This window comes from Phoxinus phoxinus, assembly GCF_949152265.1.
Source record: "Phoxinus phoxinus genome assembly, chromosome: 4".
Taxonomy (NCBI): domain Eukaryota; kingdom Metazoa; phylum Chordata; class Actinopteri; order Cypriniformes; family Leuciscidae; genus Phoxinus; species Phoxinus phoxinus.
In genome coordinates this window covers 35,675,028-35,695,947 of record NC_136879.1, presented here as the reverse complement: position 1 = coordinate 35,695,947, position 20,920 = coordinate 35,675,028, and the positions used below count along the sequence as shown (strand labels likewise).

The window sequence follows — 20,920 nt, the reverse complement described above, 5'->3', positions numbered from 1 at the left end:
CACTTTCTTTCTCTTTACTCCCTTAAATCACTTTAAATCCTTTAATCATTTAATTCCTTTAGACATGCTTACAGCTTAGAGTTTTTTAAATAAGCCGAAATAATAATAAACTTAATTTACGTAGCCATTTGCACTAAAAAGAAAGACAATATTGTACATTAAAAATCAAAATGCTATTTTAGCACATTCAGCTCCTGATTAAAGTGAATCGCGAGTGATTAGTGGATACGAAGCAAGGTTTTCACACTGAAATAGCGGCAGCTGTTCAGTGAATGTGTCCTGGTGACGGCGTTTACTGGAATGAGCTGAGCCGGTACGGCCATGATGCATATCTCAAACTGCAGTGCAGGAATGTGAGTCCGGGTCGGGCTCCTCTCAGGGCGGACGCTGACGGCGGGTGCGAGTGGCGTGAAGCGGGGGAGGGGAGGCTGTGCGCGCTGGTGGGGGGGTGGTATGGCTTTTGTCTGCTTCCCACGTTTCAAAACCAGGACTGAAAAATGAATAGACAGAGGAAAATCAATTGCATGACCTTCACACAGGGCGAGAGTGAAAGAGGGAGGAAGAGAGAGGGAAAGAGACGGGGAGGGCGAGACGAGGAGTAATGGAGGGACGATGAGGGACAAGAGGAAAAGTAAAATGGCTGTGACACAAAAAAAGTGATATTTTATCTCTCTTTATGAGCTTGTGCGTATGCATGTGTTGTGTGTGTGTGCGTGCGTGCGTGTGTAGTTGTACAGGCTCTGCAGGGGAATGACAGTCTTTATGGATAATGGGGTGATTAAACCTTTTATGTCTGACCGTCAGACCTATGGCCCTTAAAAGGATACATGCACATATATTATCCCGCAGTGCATGCGGATCAGCAGATCAAGTACAAAACAAGCGGCTCCAGTTCCAAACTATTTTTGCACAGTTTGTTATTAGTTAATGGCATTTGCTAAGTCAAGCATGACTATTACTGTTGCTCATATTTAGGGTCAACCTTAAGTATTAAACTCTGGTGCATAACTCATCCATAACCATTTGTTCTGCAGACCTGAATGATACCTCGCATCATGCAGCTTGTTGAAGACAGACATTTTGGTGCATCCCTAATGCCTATAAGATCAATACAAATCACACTGTTTGACATGAATCTAATAAACGTGGGTACAACATGTATGTAGACTGTATGATGATAACATCTATTGAATCATTATCAGCATGAGCTACTGTAGTGGTAAACAAATAGAGAAAGATGAATCACACTGTGGCAATTGTGTTTTTTTTTTGTGCGCTGGAAAAAATAGAGGAGGAAAACGAAAGCGGAGAATATGGATGCGGTCATGGCTAGGGGCTAGTCATCTTTGGGCCGTGACAACAGCCGTCTTTGAACCGCTCTCTCTGTACGACATAGGACCACTGTTTAGGAGACACGACTACAGGAAATCACCACGATTAGTTATCTTTCGTGTGTAGGTGGAAGACTGATATACAATGCCAAAGACACGACACTACTGCCCAAAACAAAGGAAGATATGGACCATCTGCTGAGGAAAGTCAGAGATGGGACTAGAACTACAGTAAACATGAAGACCAAGATCATGCCAACTGATAACATTGATCAATTTGAGCTTGACGGAGAAGAAATCCAGATTGTTTTTAGTATGAACCTTTTAGGTGTGACCTACTCGTTCGAAATATGATGCTGGAGAACAATCCTGCATGAGCCTTGGACAGCGAGACGGACCAACAAGTCAGTCATAGAGGAATCCAAACCAGAAATGCCACTCGAAGTACAAACGATCACTGAAAAAGGATATCATGATTTGGAAAGAGCGAGGGTTCAAGGAAAACTGCAAAATGCCCTGTTTACACCTGATAGTAATATGGGTTTTGGTCGATTGGATCACAAGTGAATGAGGGAAACATTCTCGTTTACACCTGCTGTTTTTAACCTATCTCTTTAGTCCACTTTCAACCACTTCTGTCCTGATTTTTTCAAGGGGAGGGTCTATAGGTGGGTAAATGTATGGACCTTTTCAGATCTTTCAATCTAATTGACGGAATAACCTTGACGTGACTAGAGACGACGGAAAACACACGTAGCATCAGCTTTGGTTTCTTCTCTGGCAGCCGCAAGACCAGCCGAACACAGTGAGTGTGTGTTATAAATCAGGAATGGTGAGAGAACATTGAGCTTGATACATTTTTAGTCTTCAAACCAATCTTGGGTCTTCAGTTGACAAAGTTTAAATCTCGTCTGGCTAGCGCGTGTCTCATAATGTTTAAGCATTAGGTCAGCAGGCGGTCTTTTGTGGCTGTACGAACACATTCGACTACAAGAGCGTTTACACTACGAAAGCAATCCGGTCGAATGCGTTTTTGACTACCTCTGGAAGTGGTCGAAAACGTCCAATCGACCAAAATGCATCTTAATACCAGGTGTAAACCGAGTCAAAGAGGTGGATCAATACGATCACAACAACTACAGGACGGACGCACAAAACAAAATCCTTTTTAATTATTTAGATTATTAAGTCACCAAGACTCGAATCCGAGCTGATGGGACGTAACCACAATATTTTAATTCTTTAAACAAGATCAGTTAAATAAACTTAATTCATATAACATGTTACACATATTTGTTTTTCAATTAAATGATCATGTCAGTCACACCAGCAAATATAGGATTGTGGTAAAGATTGTGGTCTTACTTTCCAGTAAAAAATGTCTAAACATCGTTCAAATGTTCTTGTTTTAAATGAAATTTAAAAAAAAAGAAAGAATTAAATATAGTTTTAAATACATTTAGGGAGTTTTATTATTAAAAGAAGAAAGAATCTTTTGATATTTGATTTGCATGTTCTTTCGATATATTCTTTGTTGAATTATCTTTCACGATTTTGCTTCTCGTGTACATGTATCATATTTTAAAGATGTTTGGATGTTTTTTATGTGAAACAAGACAAAAGCAAAAGCTTTTTATGATTCAATAATGTGGTGCCGAGTTTTGCATCGGCAAGCACCGATCACATTGTCTTCAGGTATTGTAAAAATGCAGCTATTATTGCAACTGTGAAGATGAAATGTTGTCAGCTTAGATCAGTGCTGCAATGTTCATACAGTTTGGAAATTTTGATTAAGTTCTGACTCGCACACGTTTCCTTTTGTCCAGGTCTCGCACTCTCTGTGACACAGTCTTGGTTTTGACTTTCACACTGTCTCTCTCTTTCTCCTTTTCACTTGTTTCTCTTACTCTCCCTCCTGCCAGCTCTCTATGTCTGTCTGTCTCTCCTATTTTCAAGCATTTAAAGCACTGAGGGCTTTTAAGGGACGTTAATTGCACTCAAATTATGTTCGACCGTGCTAGGAGAGAGGTAACAGCTTAGAAAGAGGGAGAGCGAGAGAGGGAGGGATGGCAGAGTGAAAGGATAATTGCAGCGGAGAGGGACATTGCGACTGGAGACGCGTTCTCTGCCTCTTTTCGTCTGTCTGAGAGTCATTCCTCCTGTCTCATACGTGAGGTTAGAGGTGGGGGAGCACAGACCGCTTTACATCCACAGCTCTGTAAACAAGTTGCTAGGCGATCGGCCTACGATTCCCATCAGCCAACTGGACTGAGCAAGCGAACATGGAATGAAAGGCCAACCTTGCAGTTTCCATAGTAACCTTCGAACTTTGTTAAAAGGTTGTCAGCTTGAAGGAGGGGGAGAAGGAAAAGAGGAAAGAAATGAAAGAGTCAAAATGAGCTGAGTGTGGAGGAGAAGAAAGTCAAATGACTTTAGTTATTTCATTCATTATTGTGCTTCGACGTCCCAAAGACCCTCAAAGCTGACCCACGAGTCAAGCTGGAATTAACACGAACCTGTTATTACGCAGAGGTTTCTCTTTATCAGTTAGGATTCATGTTTAAAACCTGCTCTAAAATGTTTCTCTAAAAACTCCATAAGGAAAATAAAAATACACTGAATGAGATGAAAGCTGACACAATAGAATACATAGAAGAAAAATTATTTGCCTTGTTTTCTAGTAAAAATGATTGAAATTAGTGTTTAAGATGATAAAACATTTGTTCAAAATAAATATTGAGGATCTTTAATATTTAATGTAACACAATTTTGTGAGATTTATGCTTAAAACAATTAAAAACAAATTTCAGAACAAAACTTAAATCAATAAATGCCTTGAAAACAAGTATTTCCTAAAGTTGTAAATTGTAATTGTTTATAATTGTAATATTTGAATCTTGTCATATAATAATTGCAAGATTTAATTTCTGTGTGTGTGTGTGTATATATATATATATATATATATACACAAACACACATAAATATTTAAAATCAATTACAAGATTGTATGTATGTATAAATAAATATAAATACATTATATATTAGTTGAAAGATGCATCCTACGGATGCGCTGGGACGCATCATCAGTGAAACTCTAGATGGCGCAGGCTACTTATTTGGTAGCGATCACATCATTATCTACATGGCACGGCTGATTGGTTGCTGTTGCATCAGCGGAAAATGAGCTGCGGCTCAACATTCGAATACCGGTAGTGTTGCCGTTAAAGGGATAGTTCACCCAAAAATGAAAATTCTGTCATCATTTACTCACCCATAAGTTGTTTCAAACCTGTATGAGTTTCTTTCTTCTGTTGAACACAAAAGAAGGTATTTTGAATAATGTTGGTGACCAGACAGTTGATGGACCCCATTGACTTCCATAGTAGGAAAAAGAGATACTATGGAAGTCAATGGGGTCCAGCAACTGTCTGGTTTTCAGCATTCTTCAAAATATCTTCTTTTGTTTTCAACAGAAGAAAGAAACTCGTACAGGTTTGAAACAACTTGAGGGTGAGTATATGATGACAGAATTTTCATTTTTGGGTGAACTATCCCTTTAACAGTCTGCAGCGTGCTTTCAGAAACCCTCCCCCTTCCCCAGCTCCACCTGTATAGATCTGCTGCGGGGGATAATTCTTGTATGTTACATGTGCAGCAGCAGCGGCAGAATGTCTTACATGCTCACAGCAATGTCTGTGAATGTATTGGCAGTAGCAGGTCTCGGTACTTGCTCTGGAGCAGCGTAGCAGATCTATTCCGCCAAGACCAAATACATTAACATTGCCATATCCATTACCATGCCAATCTCTATTACCATGCCAATCTCTCAGAGAGTTGTCATGACAGAATTGTAATCATTAAAATATACACAAAAAAAAAAGACAAATCATTAAAGTATCCAATACTAACAGATTTGCTTTATCAAATAGATCCTCTGGACCCCCAGTCTGAGGAACATCATCATTCTCATCCTCTGCCCTATTGGGCCCGGTTCGACTTCGCATTAGCCTCTGCTGTTGCGACTGACTTTGGGAAATGAGGGCCGACTATTGTCCATCCATCAGGCAGTATGGCTCCTGTCAGCCCTGCCCTATAGCTCGACTGCATCACTCACAGCCCTGTGGGAAGACCCACGGTGTTTGGATGAGGGGGGTTGCTTAACTATTCAATCGTCAACACGCATGTGACCCCCAAAGACGAACAAGCAGTGCTCTGTGTACCCACAAGTACTGAGTGGTGATCCCGCTTTCTGCGCCAGACCCCCTTTTCAGGCTTCTGAATGGGACAGACTCATTGATATTCCTGTGAGGGGACCCCATTCTTAAAGTGCCACTGAGTATTGGGGTGTGTAGTTTGGGTGCAGGGACTCGTCTATGTGTGTTATTTTCAGTGTGTTCTAATGTTTAAAGAATTGTTTGCCAAAAAATAAATAAATAAAACTCTGTCATAATTTATTCACGTGTATGTCCTTCTATACACTTTTATTTTTCGTCAAAAGGAGCTATTCTGAAATGTTCTGGCTGCTCTTTTTCCACATTAAAATAAAAGGGCTGTTCCAAAAATGACCAAAAAGCAGGTCCATAAAAGTGGTCCATACAACTATATTAAATTGTGATTGCGTTTTTCCCGTATTAAGGAGTTACAAAAAAGAGGAAGATTATCAAATTAGTAATAATGACAGTCATACAAATTTGGATTCCCCTGTGAAAGAGAAGTGTGCTTAATTTTATTGAATGTGCACTTGTAGTGTACTTCAAATAGTACATAAAAAAACTGTAAAATTAAAGGCCACTTTAAGAGAGAACACTTTCATGACTGTTTCTTCACACTTCACAAATTTTTACTTTAAAGTATGTTTTAAATAATTGGTTTAATATTTTAAGAAGTACACTTATTTTGATGTGTTGACTAACATACTAAAGCACAAGTACTTGATTTAAATTGTATCTATAGTGTGTTATTTAATTAAAAATGTAATTATTGTAAATGTACTGAATTTGCTACATTAGCCCCGCCCTTTTTCACAGCATGAAGGAAAGATCTTACGGATTTATGAATGAACCACTCGTTTTAAAAACTTCCCGGTCTACTAAATTTTATTTTATCTACTTCAAACATATCAAACAATACTTTAACTCGACAATAAGTAAATCCACCAGCTAATCACTCTTCGACAGCGATGCCATACAAAACTGAAGGTCAAAACACATAATTATTCAATTTATATATAAAGATGTAATGAAGTCCTACTTAAGCGAGTAAAAAAGCACTTTAAAGTTAAGCTAATTGCATTTAATATAAATTTAAACTATATTACATTGTCATTTAATTGCACTTAACATGCAGTTAATTGTCTGAAATGAATCGCACTTTAGTATATCCTTATACTGTATATATATATATACCGGTATATATATATATATATTATATAAGGGATAATCCATGGCTAGCTAAACTATTTTAATGCACGACGTGGAGGCAAAGAACCAACTGGTGCGAAGTTTGTTTACAGCACAATATTTGACCTGCTGAATATTTGAATAGCTGTGATTTTAATTATTTCCAAATAGTGATGTAACCCCCTCGTTGCTAAGAAATATAATGTAGTGATTCAGTAGCGAAGCTATTTCATTACTGAAAGTTAAGCTGACTTGGAACCAGGCACAGCGTTATGGCCCGTCAGGCCCACCCACTTTTCAACAGGCCCACCCAAAACTTGTCTTCAAAAAAACAACAACTTTTAATATATATTAATTTTGTCAAGAATTATAAAAAATCGGAAATAAGCTCATAATTTGTGCTAAAATAGTCTAAATGTTTAGTTTTAAAAACAATTTTAAAAAGCTGGTTATGTCTATTTTGATGTTTCTGCGCGAGTTCAGCTGGTTCAAAAATATGTTTTTTTTTCTAGTCGACTAGTAGTTGTTCCTTTAAGCCATTAGTGGACAAATCGCCCCTTTATATTAATTTAATTACTTAAATAGGCTAAATAGGATAATAAACGTTTATGTAATATGTGGTGTGTTCAAGTCATCTCGTATAGATCGTATTTACGAGTTGAACGCACTTGAACGCCACCACAATGTCGTAAATACCAGTGGGAAGCTCAGGATTTTCTCTAAGCCCCGATCTTTACAAGTTGTGGGCGTGTCACTGAGAAACATGGCGGAGTACAACAATACAAGGTATTTAGCTTGTCAGGATTTTCTATTTACAATGCAGTAAGCTAATTGCCTGCACATCATTATAAAATAACAATGTAATATGTAACGATAAAGTTTGCAGTGGCTTCATAAATTAACTAAAACATAAACAACCAAAGCACACTCATGCAAATCTTTGTTCTTCATTTTCTAGAACTAGAGTTTAAGAACCTTGCTGTATTTTTGTGTAATTAATTAAGAGAAAGTACTCCGCCATCTTACTGTGACTTGAACGCACCGGCCGTCGTAAACACACGACTTCCCACATCGTACGCACAAACTTCCCAGGAGGACTTGAACACACCAATAGCCGCACTCAAGCGCACGACCGCATGCATAAACCTTATGCAGCTTCCTATGGTATGATTCGGGGAACACCCCTAGAAATGGTATACCTTTAGTTAAGTTATACCTTAAGAGTCTTCGTAGCGCACTAAGAGACAATGTTATAGGGGAAACGCAGCCCATGTATGATTCGTAATGGAGATTTCAAAGCGATCTTCTTTGGTCAGAACCATGGAGAGCGATCGCGTCCTATACACCGAAGCTTTTTACGATGCAACAAAATATTTAAAGAGCATCAAGCTATTAAAATCTCTATTATGTATACGCACAGATAATATAACAGTATATTAGTCAGTCATTTTTACAGTGATTGGATAACGTTTTTAATTTAAGGCCCACCCACAATTGGTCTGGCCCATCTAAAACTGGAATTCGTGCCTGCTTGGAACTACCTGTGCATTAAACTGTTTTATTGCACACCTTCCAGCCAATCAGAATCGAGTATTCAGACAGACCATGGTATAATTAATAGAATTTCATGTTAGTAGTAAGTACTCTTTCTAAGAGGCAAATCCTTTGAGTGTGTTAAAGTGTACATGTTTTTCACAAGGGTTGACAAGAGGGTGAATAAATGGCATTTGTAGGTGTACTAGACCTTTAATTTCTGTATCTGTTCACGTCGCTTTTCTGAAGGTGTGTATTTTGTCAGCCGAACACTTGTATTGTGGCAGGAGTACCACGGGAAAAAAGGTTTATAGAAGTGAGCTCACAGTCCGTCTTCCGTTTAGTAGCAACTCAGACAAACGCTGTCATCCTCTCAAAACACTTATTGATTGCCACAAGCATCCCAGCCGCACACACACACACACACACACACACACACACACACACGTCCTGCTGTGAGTGCAGGGAATTTCAACTGGGCTTCCACAGCGGAAGATCAGAGCGAGGCATGTTTGAAATGCACCACGAATGTCATTTGTGTGATTTGTAAATGTGTTTGTTTTGTGATGACAGGCGGCCCAGGATGCAGTTGTGTGCTGAGGATGAATTAGCATGTCTCTGTCTGTGTGTTATCAGCCCAATAAACCTCAGCGGCTCTGACGTTCGCTGTCTTTGATAGTCTCTCTGAAATACCAGTAAAGAACTGGGAGGGTGTATTAACAGCTGCTTAATGCTATTATCAGCTGTTTCCTCCTGTAGTAACCAAAGAGTGTGACTGTCAAGATGTGTCAATGTTTGAGGATATTACAGTTGTTCTGCTTTGTTTTGTTAAAGAGCTTGGAAAGCTCTTCTTTATGCTTATGAATATGTTTGAGAATATCATCACAGTAATACTACTTTTAATTAAAAAGTTACATTTAAGACTAAATTCAGTGATTTATTGATCAGTTTCAAGTTGTTGTCAGTGGGTGTCATTGTATTAATATAGATAATATTGTGTAGTTCATTGTACATTTATCCTGTTTTTTCTTTTTTTTAATGCAGTACGAAGAACAAGTCATTCGTTGGTCACTGACATATTTGATCAGCACATGGGAGCTCATCTACTGCAGGTAAATATGACTCATTTAAATATGTAAATATGAGTTTCATTTATATGCGTTTACAGATATCAATGTTAGTCATGTGATGTGCATCTTTGTACAGTATGTGACTGTTACAAATAAATTATTAGTTGCTGCTTAATATTTTTGTGGAAACCGTTTACAACACTATTCAAATAAATGCTGAAATTTTTATTTTAAAAAAGTAACGTGATAATAATAAGAAATGTTTCTTGAGCAGCAAATCCGCATATTAGAATGATTTCTGAGGGATCATGTGACACTGAAGACTGGAGTAATGATGCTGAAAATTCAGCTTTACCATCACAGGAATTAAAAAGTAAAGTAAAACATATGAAAAAAAGAAAACAGTTATTTTAAATGGTAATAATATTTCACAATATTACAGTTTTTACGTTATCAAATAAATGCAGTCTAATGCTGCATTTCCTAATGCAACTCCATTCATGCATGCATAAATGTCTTGTTGTGTCAGAACTGTTTTGAAGTCGCTTTTGTAAATATGTCTTGTTTAAAATGATGAGCAATATGCCATATGTACTGGAATTTGTCTGACTTAAAAAAAAAAAGAGTAATTTGTAAGATAATTTTTTATTGTATTAGAAGGGTTACCTTGAGAAAAAAGTAAAATATTCAAAGAGGGACGGCGCTGATAAAAATCAAATTAAAACTTCTGAAAATCCTTATGATTCTTTGTCTCGTCCTCTGTCAGTAATAACTAGATAATTGCGCTTTATTTCCACCATTCCCGTCATTCCGGTCCACTCTCATTTGCATAGTGAACTCGTCACTTGCATAAATCACCGGCGCAACAACATCAGTCGTTCTCAACTAAAGTGCCCACTCTGCTTCACTCGTGCCTGTGTGTTATTACAATTAATATCATTCTTTAAATTAGTCCTTTAATTGGGTGACTGTATGCTTTTTATCTGCCAAGCGCTGGTCTGGTGTACCGGTTTATTTTGAAGTCAGGGGAAGCTGTTGTGGTTTCTGTCTAAATCAATTTGATTCTTCCCTCATGTTGTTTTCGCTTTGAAGTCGATGCTTATGTCTACAGCCAAAGACTTGATTCCATAAAAATCTTGAGATTTGTTCAGCAGTATTGATTTTGTTGGTTCAGGCTTTATTTGTTGGTTAGTTTTAGTTTAAGTTTGAAGTGTTACACCACTAAAGTGTTAAACGGCATCCCTCATATTTCTGCGACGCTGTATAAAACAGCATTCACAACCAATTTTACATGCCTAAGGTGACCTTTCTAAGTGAAAGATGATAATTAATGAGGGGAAAAAACTTGAAAAGTGGTGTCTATATGAAGAAGAAAGTCATCTCAATCGATTGATTTCATATTGACATTAAACATCAGATATATTCTGACTGGCTGTGATTGTTTAGTGTTGTGCAAAGCTTACTTTTAGGCAAGACAGTCAATCCTTGTGAAAAAGTAGTATGCTTAATTGTATTGCTTGTGTACTTATAGTGTACTTCAAATCTTAAAAGCATTTTTGTTTAGAAAATCTATACATGCAGATGATACAATATTAATGAAATAAGTTCACGTAAGTGTACTTGGAGTACATTTTCATGACTTAACACACATGAGTGCACAAAAGTGCACTGTGTAATAATGTCAAATGAAGTTTTATAGTACATTTTAAATGTTTGAATCATCTTTTGTCACGCTTTAAAGAAGTACACTTATTTTGATGTGTTGAGTAACATACTAAAGTACAGATGTGTTTTTCTCTTTGCAGTCTCTGGATGGATTTGTGTTCGTGGTCAGTCAAGAAGGCAGATTTCTGTATATCTCAGAGACTGTGTCCATCTACCTTGGCCTTTCACAGGTGAGACGGAGATGCTTACACATTGTTATATTGGTAACACTTCAATGTCCTTTATGTCTATGAGTTTTAAAAAAAATGCTTTTAAGACAAACCATGTGTAACTTCATAAGACAACACCATTGCTGAGTATTTTCTCCTTAAAACTACAGTGAACCAAATACAGTCTCAAACACATTGTTTCCTACCGTCACAAACATGGAACTAATCTCGTCAATGTGCGGAGCGGGGCTTTTCCACAGTGAGCACAAGAACATCTTTAAAAAGGGACAGGACAAATCAAGTACAGTTAGCAATATAGTGGGTGAATTATGTATATGATGTATATTACAATGTTATGATGACCACTTTCTCCACTGACGTTCAGTTGTTCAAAGTGTTTCTAAGGAGGCTGAGTTTTAGAAGGCAGCTGTCCGACTCTAAGATGGGGAATGGGAACATGGTTTGTGTAACATTAGCAACACGCTATTAGCCGTTTGATAATGTAGGCAAGCCAAAGGCTAATAATATCAATTATTGATATGTGTCCGACGTATAGAGCAATACATAAAACACATTAACATTCTGATACATCGACTTTTCAACACTCTTCCATTTCTTCTTCTGAATCAGTTTCTGGTTCAAACATATAAGGCAGAATCGAACCAATATTTCCACTTGGCACTTTGTGTCGATACAACAGACCGAGGGGATCAGGTAGTCTGAGCTGCTTTGAGTGGAGGCGGGGACTAATATCAGTGTTTCCCCTACAATGTATTCAGTAGCGGCGCAGCGCCGCCGCTGGAATTTCAGCGCCACTGCAAAATCTTCACATGATCAGTAATATTACGACATTCACTTACACACTGTAAAAGCACAACAGTAAAAGTAGACGCCTCCGTCTCAACACGCGACCGTTGCGACGTATATTCATATCAAATGTTAACGCAGAGGAACTGGACACTACAGTTCACAAAAGTTCATTATTTGCATGTGATTTAAACCTTTGCCGGTTAAACATGTCAGTCACGCGCTTTTCTGAGCGCAAACACACGACGCGCACATGCACTAAAAGCCTGTCAATCAGCGCCTGGTTACTGGGATAAGTTATCTTTTGAGTCTTTTTGCGCTAATATACTGTCAAATACACACAAGGTTTACATAAACAAAGTTAGTTATGTCTAAAGTGAAAGAAAACAGAAAATGTAGAGAAAATCTGCTCGTTAAATGCGTGTATATTAGACGCGTCGTGTTCAGGTCTTAAAGAGACAGTAGCATATACCGGTAATAGTAAACACGCTGCCGCTTTTCCTTTAAATGATAGTTCACCCAAAAATAAAAATTATGTCATTATTTACTCATTCTAATGTTGTTCCAAACCTGTATTAATTTCTTTCTTGTGCTGAACACAAAAGAAGATATTCTGAAGAATGTGGGTAACCAAATAGTTGCTGGTCCCCATTGACTTCCATAGTAGAAAAAATATATACTATGGAAGTCACTGGGGTACATCAACTATTTGGTTACCCAGATTCTTCCAAATAACTTTTATTTTCAACAGATGAAAGAAACTTATTTGAGTTTAAAACAAACAATCAGGCCTTGAATCTGTTGATGGTATGTCATATTTGTATGTCTCAAAATGTCCATTTCTATCCACAAAACTTGCCAGAAGTCATGGTTTAAGGGGTAATTAAAAAAAAAAAATATTCTGGAGGTGCATGCCCCCGGACCCGCGCGGCTTGGTAATAATAATAATAATAATTCGTTACATTTATATAGCGCTTTATCTGAGACCTCAAAGCGCTTTACATAGAAGGGGGGAATCTCCTCAACCACCACCAATGTGCAGCATCCACTTGGATGATGCGACGGCATGTAACAGCACCGCTGCTGGAAAAATTTCTATAGGGAAACACTGAATATGCATACGTACTATATGAAGCAAGGGTACAAGAGTTACATTCAAGCTGTTTTAATACATGAAGAAATTATTATCACAGGAAAGAACGTTTAAATATGTAATGTGTCAATATGTTTCAAGGGATACAATTATTGACTGCAGGGGGACTTTAAAAATTAATATATATTAATATACATTGTTTATTTGTAAAAATAGATGAAGCGCTTTTTGTGCGAAAGATCAATATGCATGTAACTTGGACAAATATTGCAATATGCAGTTATTGTTTTAACTATTGTGTAACTAATTCAATTGAAATCTGAAATCGATTGACAGTCCTAGTTTATGTAACCCCAGCGATGTACTTTCATCTGTGTTCATCTATGGTTGTGTTTTTTGCGTATTGTGAATTTCCCTGTGTCCCTGTGCTCATTTCTCCCGCTCTCTTCCTCTCTTGAGCCTCTCGCCTCTCCAGGTGCTTTCTCTCTGTTGATTGCCTGTGGCCTCTTGTACAGGGAATGTTAAGTCCTGCCATTTCACCCAGATGCATAAATAATAACAGTAATTACTCGCACAGCAATCAAAGCGTCGCTCCAGCGAGCCGGGGTCTGTCTCGGGAACAAATCGATAGACATCTTAAAAGCCACATTGATTGTGTGGCAAAAAAGAATACACACACACACACAAACACACTCTCGGATGGGTCTGAGGGGGGATGGGAAGACAGATAGTGAGTTTAGGAGGGAAAATAGATGTGAATGAGTTTGGTTGGTTGAGGAAAACAAGTGGAATTGTGAGTGGTCGACCCTTTTATGGGCGTCTTGCTGTTTCATTATTGACAAATTCTGATTCCTGAATACATGGACAAGCAGGAGGCATATTCAGAAGAGGTTTTCAATGCTCACTGCTTACGAGGAACTACCTTCTAAAGGTGCATCACATTAGCATATTTTTAGTGAAAATTCACAGGCAAAAAAAGGTCCATTGTCTAATGTCAATAGTGTAGCGATGTATGAAGCACAGAAGTCACTTTTAAACCATGCAGTTTTCTGTTGGTCAACACACCGAATTCATCTAACCAACTTCTGCGAAATATGTGTGTGCCTCACACCTTTAGGCAGCGTCCAAAAAAAAAAAAAAAAAAAAAAAGATTCATACATGACTTATTTTGGAACAGTTCACGTAAAGAAAAAAAACATGCCACACAAAATACTAATACTACAATGTGCTACTTACATTAAGTGCACCGACATGCAACTCTTTGATGTTAGCATGTTGCTATCAATGTAAAATGCATACAAAAATACATAGCAGACAAAAGTAATGTATGGGTGTAACATAACACAGAAGTCACGTTTCGGTACGTACTGTACCTCGGTTTTTGGGGGCACGGTTCGATACAATGTTCGGTACAACAGGAAAAAGCATCAAATCCAATGCTAGGGTTCTTTTCATTTATTCTGACCAGACAGTTCCACCTAGCGGCATTTAGTCCCCTCTGAGGGAGTTGGTACAGTACAGCCTCCTTTAGTGTATTAAGCACTAAAATTAAGATTTGTTTTACACTAATTGATAGATTGACCAATGATGCACGGTAAAATGCAACGGCTGTTTTCAAACTTATTCAAAATGTAACAAAAAATGTAAGCCTAAGGTCAAAAGGTGGTTAAAATCAAGAAACATAAATTCAGTCTAGTGTGCTTTTACGTGTCTTGAAAAGGTGGTTGCTAACAAGTGGCTTAATGGGAATGTAGGGGTTGTTTGAGACATTAAACGCCATCAGCCGAACTGTCTGCAAACTATTACATCTCAAACTTTTAGTGAAAATGTCTGAAAGAGTTGTCGGAAGCTTAGCGGTGTAGATGTTGAAGTCGAGCAACCGCGGTGTAGTCTGTTTATAGTCTAAGCCTTATTTCTGGCAATTGTATTTAGGCTTAATTTGGATATATTTTATGAAATTGATTTTTGGGAGCAGCAGTGGCAAAGTTTTTGGATGTGCGTATATGATTTTGAATTAATTTGCGAAAATTGTCTTAATGGACAAAACGTGTCAGTATCATAAACGTTTGTTGATCACAGAGCTTTTTTTTCCTTTTCTCGATAATCCAAAAGCAATAGAAAAATCCTATCGGGTTTCTGTCCAGGGGAACCAGTGTGATGCTAACTTCCAGGTTGGTCTACAAAAATATGCCATCACTGCAGCGCTCTATTGTTGTCTGGTCGAGTTTACACGGCCACGGTCCTTCACTCCGGCCTCTGTCTGGGTCTCTAAAGGTCAACACAGGAGGAAATACATTAACTGTAAGCACAAGACCCCACTTGTTACCTTGTGTCAGAGGTCATGACACGCCATCGTAGATAGAGCCATCCATTCTGGTTAATCCTTGTGACCTCTTGAAAAGACAGTAGGGTTCCTTAGGCGGATTACGCAGGGTCAGGAACCTTGAAAGCGGGATGATACGCCTGCTTCCAGACTGCTTGCCCTACAGAAGCCAAAGCTTCAGGCCTAGATGAAGGTCTAGGAGCTTAGCCTCTCGTCTCCTCTCCACGGCCAGAGCCACAGCATCTGGGAAATATGGAGGGGCGTATGGGGTGGGAAATTGATCCTTGGCTGATTAGTATGCAGACCCATCACCTTGCCTCCTCCCCATCTCTTCCTCCTCCTCGTCCTCTTCTCTTGCTCCTCTCCCATCAGTCAGAAGCAGACTGAGAGAGTGTTGTGGACAACTGCCCGGACGCCTCATACATATTAAATCCTAGCTATTATTTATATCATGTCTTTCTCTTGCTCTCTCCCGCTCTCTCTCTTTCCCTCCCTCTCTTCTTAACCCTCTTCTTAACACTTACCAACAACCTTTTCTCACTTCTTCTACTTCTCATTCCTCTTTTTTTAACATCCCTCTGGTTATTTAAAGAGTCTTTCTACTGATGTCTGATTTTCAAACAAATTGTTCTTTTGGGTTCTTGTTATGGTTGTTAGGATGTTAATTTTATACAGGTAATTATGAAATGATCATATATAAGGATCTAAAAAATACACACACTCACACACACACACACACATATATATATATATATAACTCTTTCCCCGCCAACGTTTTTGAAAAAAGTTGCCCGCCAGCATTTTTGATCATCCCCAGAATATTTTGTTGTATGAATATCAAAATATGCAATATATCAAAAGAAAGAACAGAGCCGCCTCTTATTATCAAAAAAAAAAATTATTCTAGCTTCATATTATTTTTTATCAACACTTGAATGTGGGTAAGTTTCATAAAAAAGCTACATTTTGAGCAAAAAGCTGAGAAAATCATGTTTTTTCATAGACTACGTCTGGATTGTATTCAGAACGATGAGCAAAACAGATGGAGTAGATCGAGTCTTTCAACACCCTCAAAGCTTGAACAGTCCTATATCTCGTCCTGGCTCGACATTTCATTCAGTAAAATTGTTTTGCGGTTTTGATTTATAGGCTGTTTAATGTTGATGATTGCATTATTTTACATATGCATCTGCTTACATATGCGCTTGTTTCTGCTTCTTCCTGGTTTTGATCTGGAGGTGGGCTTCCTTTTAAACTCTTGCCGCTGGATGATTTTTAGGATATTTTTGATTGGCCATTGGGCTAGTTTTGTTGTGCAGACCTGGCGAACCTGGTCATAGTACAGTACATCGACATGACAATAAGAAGTGGCATATATCCTACTTGGCATATATCATTAAAAATGTCATCTGGACAAGCAAGTAATACATCTGCCGCATTCTGACCAAATTAAAACGTAAATGTTTTAAAATAAAGCACTTTACTGACGTTAGACCAGATCACACATTGCAAGTTATCTACTATTGAGCCCCTCAAATGTCTAACCTGTTCAGCAGAAAAAGCCATCTCTGCATCAGTCTTCAATCCCTTCAGATCTATGACGTTTTATATATACTGTGTGTATATATATATATATATATATTTTTTTATATAGTTTTATATATATATATATATATATATACACACACACACACACACAGTTAAGCTTAAAAGTCACATGCATTCTAGTCCATATCTCTGCATCTAGCTGATTTTGAATGCAAGAGCGTGTCCAGTGAACGGCCCCTGACACGCTACTACAGGCCACCACACAGGCAACCGCACAGAATAAGCAAGGAGCCGTTCACACAGGACGTGTTTTTGTTTTCAAAAACAGCAAGATGGAGAGCAACAAAATGGAATATAATGCAGGTGTCTTGAGATTTACTTTTTAAAGTTTCACTGTTTTGACATGGCATAACCTCTTAAAAATGCAATGAAATGGGCCATTTGAAATAAAATAAAAATCTCAGTAAGATGGACAATGTTTTTATATATAAAAATACATATATAAATGAATATTGCAGGTTAAATTCAAAAGAATTTCAGGACCAGTGTTGACAAGCGTAAAAAAAAAGGTTCCTTGAAACTAATTGTCCGAATGAACAGATTAATTGCAGTAAATAAGACTTGCCAAAGCTTTTCTAGTCCCCCTATAATCTATAGTGCATGCTTTTTCCACAGTTACATTCATTCTTCATCCAGTGTCCCCTAGTGGATCGTTTTAACTGAGATTTCCCAAAAGCTCCTTTGGTGTCTACTTGCTTCCAAAAATCTGAGATCCCATCAGCGCCACTCCAACAAGCTAAACAACCCTCTCCAAGGCATTGTGGATCAGATTAAGTTCTCCAAGCCAGACCACCTGTCTGCTGGATTTACCTCCACCTTTACCTCTCAATTAGCCGACACCGGCTTAAAACCCCAGACTCTTCTCAATTCATCCCTCAACTGATCCCCAATTACACAGCCCCGCTTTTCATCCACCGTCTCCTTTCTGCTCTTCACTCTGTTTGCATGCAACCTGCCTTGCACACACACATTAGTGTCCTTGACGGCCAGCGGAAAATCCTTTAAAATCCCTCCGTAAATGGATCTAATCCCATAATAAATGGCTGTGTCCCACAGACAAGGGTGTGAGGGAGAAACCGGCCTTTTATCAGGATACTGTAGAATGAAATCTGACCCACACAGATTACTTTTTTATAGATCCAGGAGTCGCAGAAATGCAAATTACATCATTTTAACCCTTACTAGTTAAGTAAGGTGTTAAGGGAATATTGTAAAAAAGTGTTATCATGTACTCATCTTCTGGATCCAATCTTGTATGCCTTTTTATTTTGTGCAACACAAAAGGATCTGTTTTGCAGAATGTCCAGGCTGCTCTTTTTTCAAACAAAGAAAGGTCATTACCCCCCATTAAAAGTAACATAGAAGTCCATATGATAATTTCTGTAGTCTTTTAAAGCCATAAATATAAAATAAATGTGCAAAATAATGTGAAAAGCATTTTAAATGCATTTTTTTTTCTGTCACTGCTGTCAAATCTCCTTCATGCTTGCAATAAAAAAAAAAATCACATTATGTTGTATTGGACAGTGGTTCATAACTAGGGGGCCTCAGCAAACTTCCAAAGTGTGCCTCAAGATAAATTGATTTAAAATAAAAATGTAAATGTAATTTATACTACCTGCTGCTTTTTACTAACTTAACACACCAACCATGTATAGATTCAACAATGTTATAGAAATTAAATGATATAGTGATTCAAATCCATTTTCCTTTTTTCCGTGGAAAACAAAAGCATGTCCAAGCTGCTCTTTACCATGCAACAAAAGTGGAAAGGGGACCAAGATGGTCCAAAAAGTCCAAAGGGACAAAAGAGGCATTGAAATAAGTTAAAGCAAATACAAATCATGATATTTCTTAGTTTTTATTTGAAGAACCAGGATTCCTACTTTCTTGGAAAACCTGGATGTATGACGTTTAGCATCATTTTAAAAGTGTGATTTCTAGACCTGGAGAAGTCATGTGAATTAATGCAATCTTAAAAATACATAGGTCATTTATTATGAATACACATTTTTCAAGTTAAGCCAAACTCCTAAGCATTTTAGCATGTAGAAATTGACACAAAATATATTATTCCTTAGATCTTATCCATTAAATCATGAACAACTGAAAGAGTCATGCAAATTCTTTGGTTAAAAAGAGTGGGAAGCTTAAAATGAAAAATTCTTCTGTAAATTAAATTGACAGAAACTAGGAATGTTGGGCCCCTGAATATTGTTGTGAACAATGGGGGGCCTTGGAGTCAAAAAGATATTGACCATCTCGGTCCCCTTTCCACTTTTGTTTGTGTGGTAAAGAGCAGCTTGGACTTGCTTTTGTGTTCCACGGGAGGAGGAAAACGGATTTGAATGTCATGAGGGTGAATAAATGATGACAGAACTTTTTATTTTTGTCTGAACTATTCCTTTAAGAATAATTTGTAGGTTTTTCTTTTGTTAATTTTTTAAATAAAAATTTTAAGTCTATTCATGGTTGGTGAATTAAGTTTTATGAAGCTCGCCTGTTTTGAGTTTCTTATACGTTTTGTAAAATGCAGCAGGTAGAATATTAGTTCGAGGTCATGGTACACTGTAATTAATGTTTTATGTGTAGCGTTGCTTTTATCTCTCTCTGATGTTTGCTTCCCCAGTCTAAGGGTTTAGAAATATGTGTGTGCTTGTGTATACTTGCGCATTACATATGTAGGAATAGCTATAGACGATCTTGTTTATTTTTTCTCAAGGTCTTTCATTGGTTGTTAGCCAATATGTTGTGATCTATGTCATGTTTCTTAAATGAATGTTACTCTGTATTGATCTGTGTGTGCATGTGTTTGTATGTGTGTATCTTCCTGCTCAGGTTGAGTTGACTGGCAGTAGCGTGTTCGATTACATCCACCCTGCGGATCATGTCGAGATGGCAGAGCGTCTTGGCATTAGGCCACACCTCCGAGCCGAGGCAGGCTGCCAAACGTCCCATGAGAGTGCTTCAAGCTCCGCCTCCGCATCCTCACTGGCTGGCACTCCAGAACCAGGTAACGCTCCTTTAGAGGTCTAGCTTTATTTAACTTACATTTTTTCTCAAAGTATACTGTAACTTTTAGAACTCAAATCATATAATGAAAATTATATCAGATCTTGTGCTGATCCTGGGTAGAAGACCAGCTGTTTTGCAGCAAAGTGCTGTTTCTCATTGTCAAGAAGAGGGTATTTGCATAGAAGGCTTAAAACATATCAGCAAAAAACACTTGTTTAATTCTAAGGGTCAGAGAGAGGGCGGAAAAGGACCATGAAAAACAAAAATTTCACTGCTTTGGGTGCTAATAACCTTGGCAAATATTATGTGGACCACAGGAAGAAATAAAATTATAGTTCTTTCCTGCATATTTCTCAACATTGGTTGTTCTGAGCTTCACCAACCCGAACTCATGAAAAAAATATTGATAAAACTATTTATGTTTTGGAAAATTCATATAAATTTGTACGAATTAAGTTAAATAGAAGAAGAAAAAAAACGAATGAAGGTCCACCCCTAACCTTAAATGGTCAGTTCACCCAAAAATTATTTCATTAATTTATCACTCTCATGTCGTTCCAAACCTGTTCGATTTTCGTTCATCTTCAGAACACAAATTTTTTTTGTGAACATTTTTTCCTTACTTTTTTTAAAAGCTGTCCATTGACAGCTACGCAACCACCACTTTGACGCTTCAAAAATTCCATAAAGAGATCGTAAAACTAATCCATATGAATTGAGCGGTTTAGTCTCTTTCTGAAGAGAATCGATTGCTTTATATGATGGACAGATTTAATTTAGGCTTTTATTCACATAAATATTCATCAACTCACAACACATCAGTTGTAGTAAACACAAGCATGTTTGCTTGACGTGCGAGAACCAATG

The 20,920-nt window shown here is 37.8% G+C and overlaps 2 protein-coding genes across 7 annotated transcripts in view; one reads left to right on the top strand and one right to left on the bottom strand.

The window, feature by feature from the left end:
- Positions 1-20,920, bottom strand: part of gab2 (GRB2-associated binding protein 2) — a 508,732-nt gene that overhangs the window by 476,827 nt on the left and 10,985 nt on the right. The window lies entirely within an intron of this gene.
- The window catches only part of npas1 (neuronal PAS domain protein 1), a 78,840-nt gene that overhangs the window by 49,948 nt on the left and 7,972 nt on the right, over positions 1-20,920 (top strand). For all 6 annotated transcript variants that reach the window (XM_079609849.1, XM_079609848.1, XM_079609847.1 and 3 more), the window contains 3 exons: positions 9,308-9,375; positions 11,139-11,228; positions 19,877-20,051. In XM_079609849.1, coding sequence (XP_079465975.1) covers positions 9,308-9,375; positions 11,139-11,228; positions 19,877-20,051 — 333 coding nt within the window. The remainder of the gene's footprint in view (positions 1-9,307; positions 9,376-11,138; positions 11,229-19,876; positions 20,052-20,920) is intronic.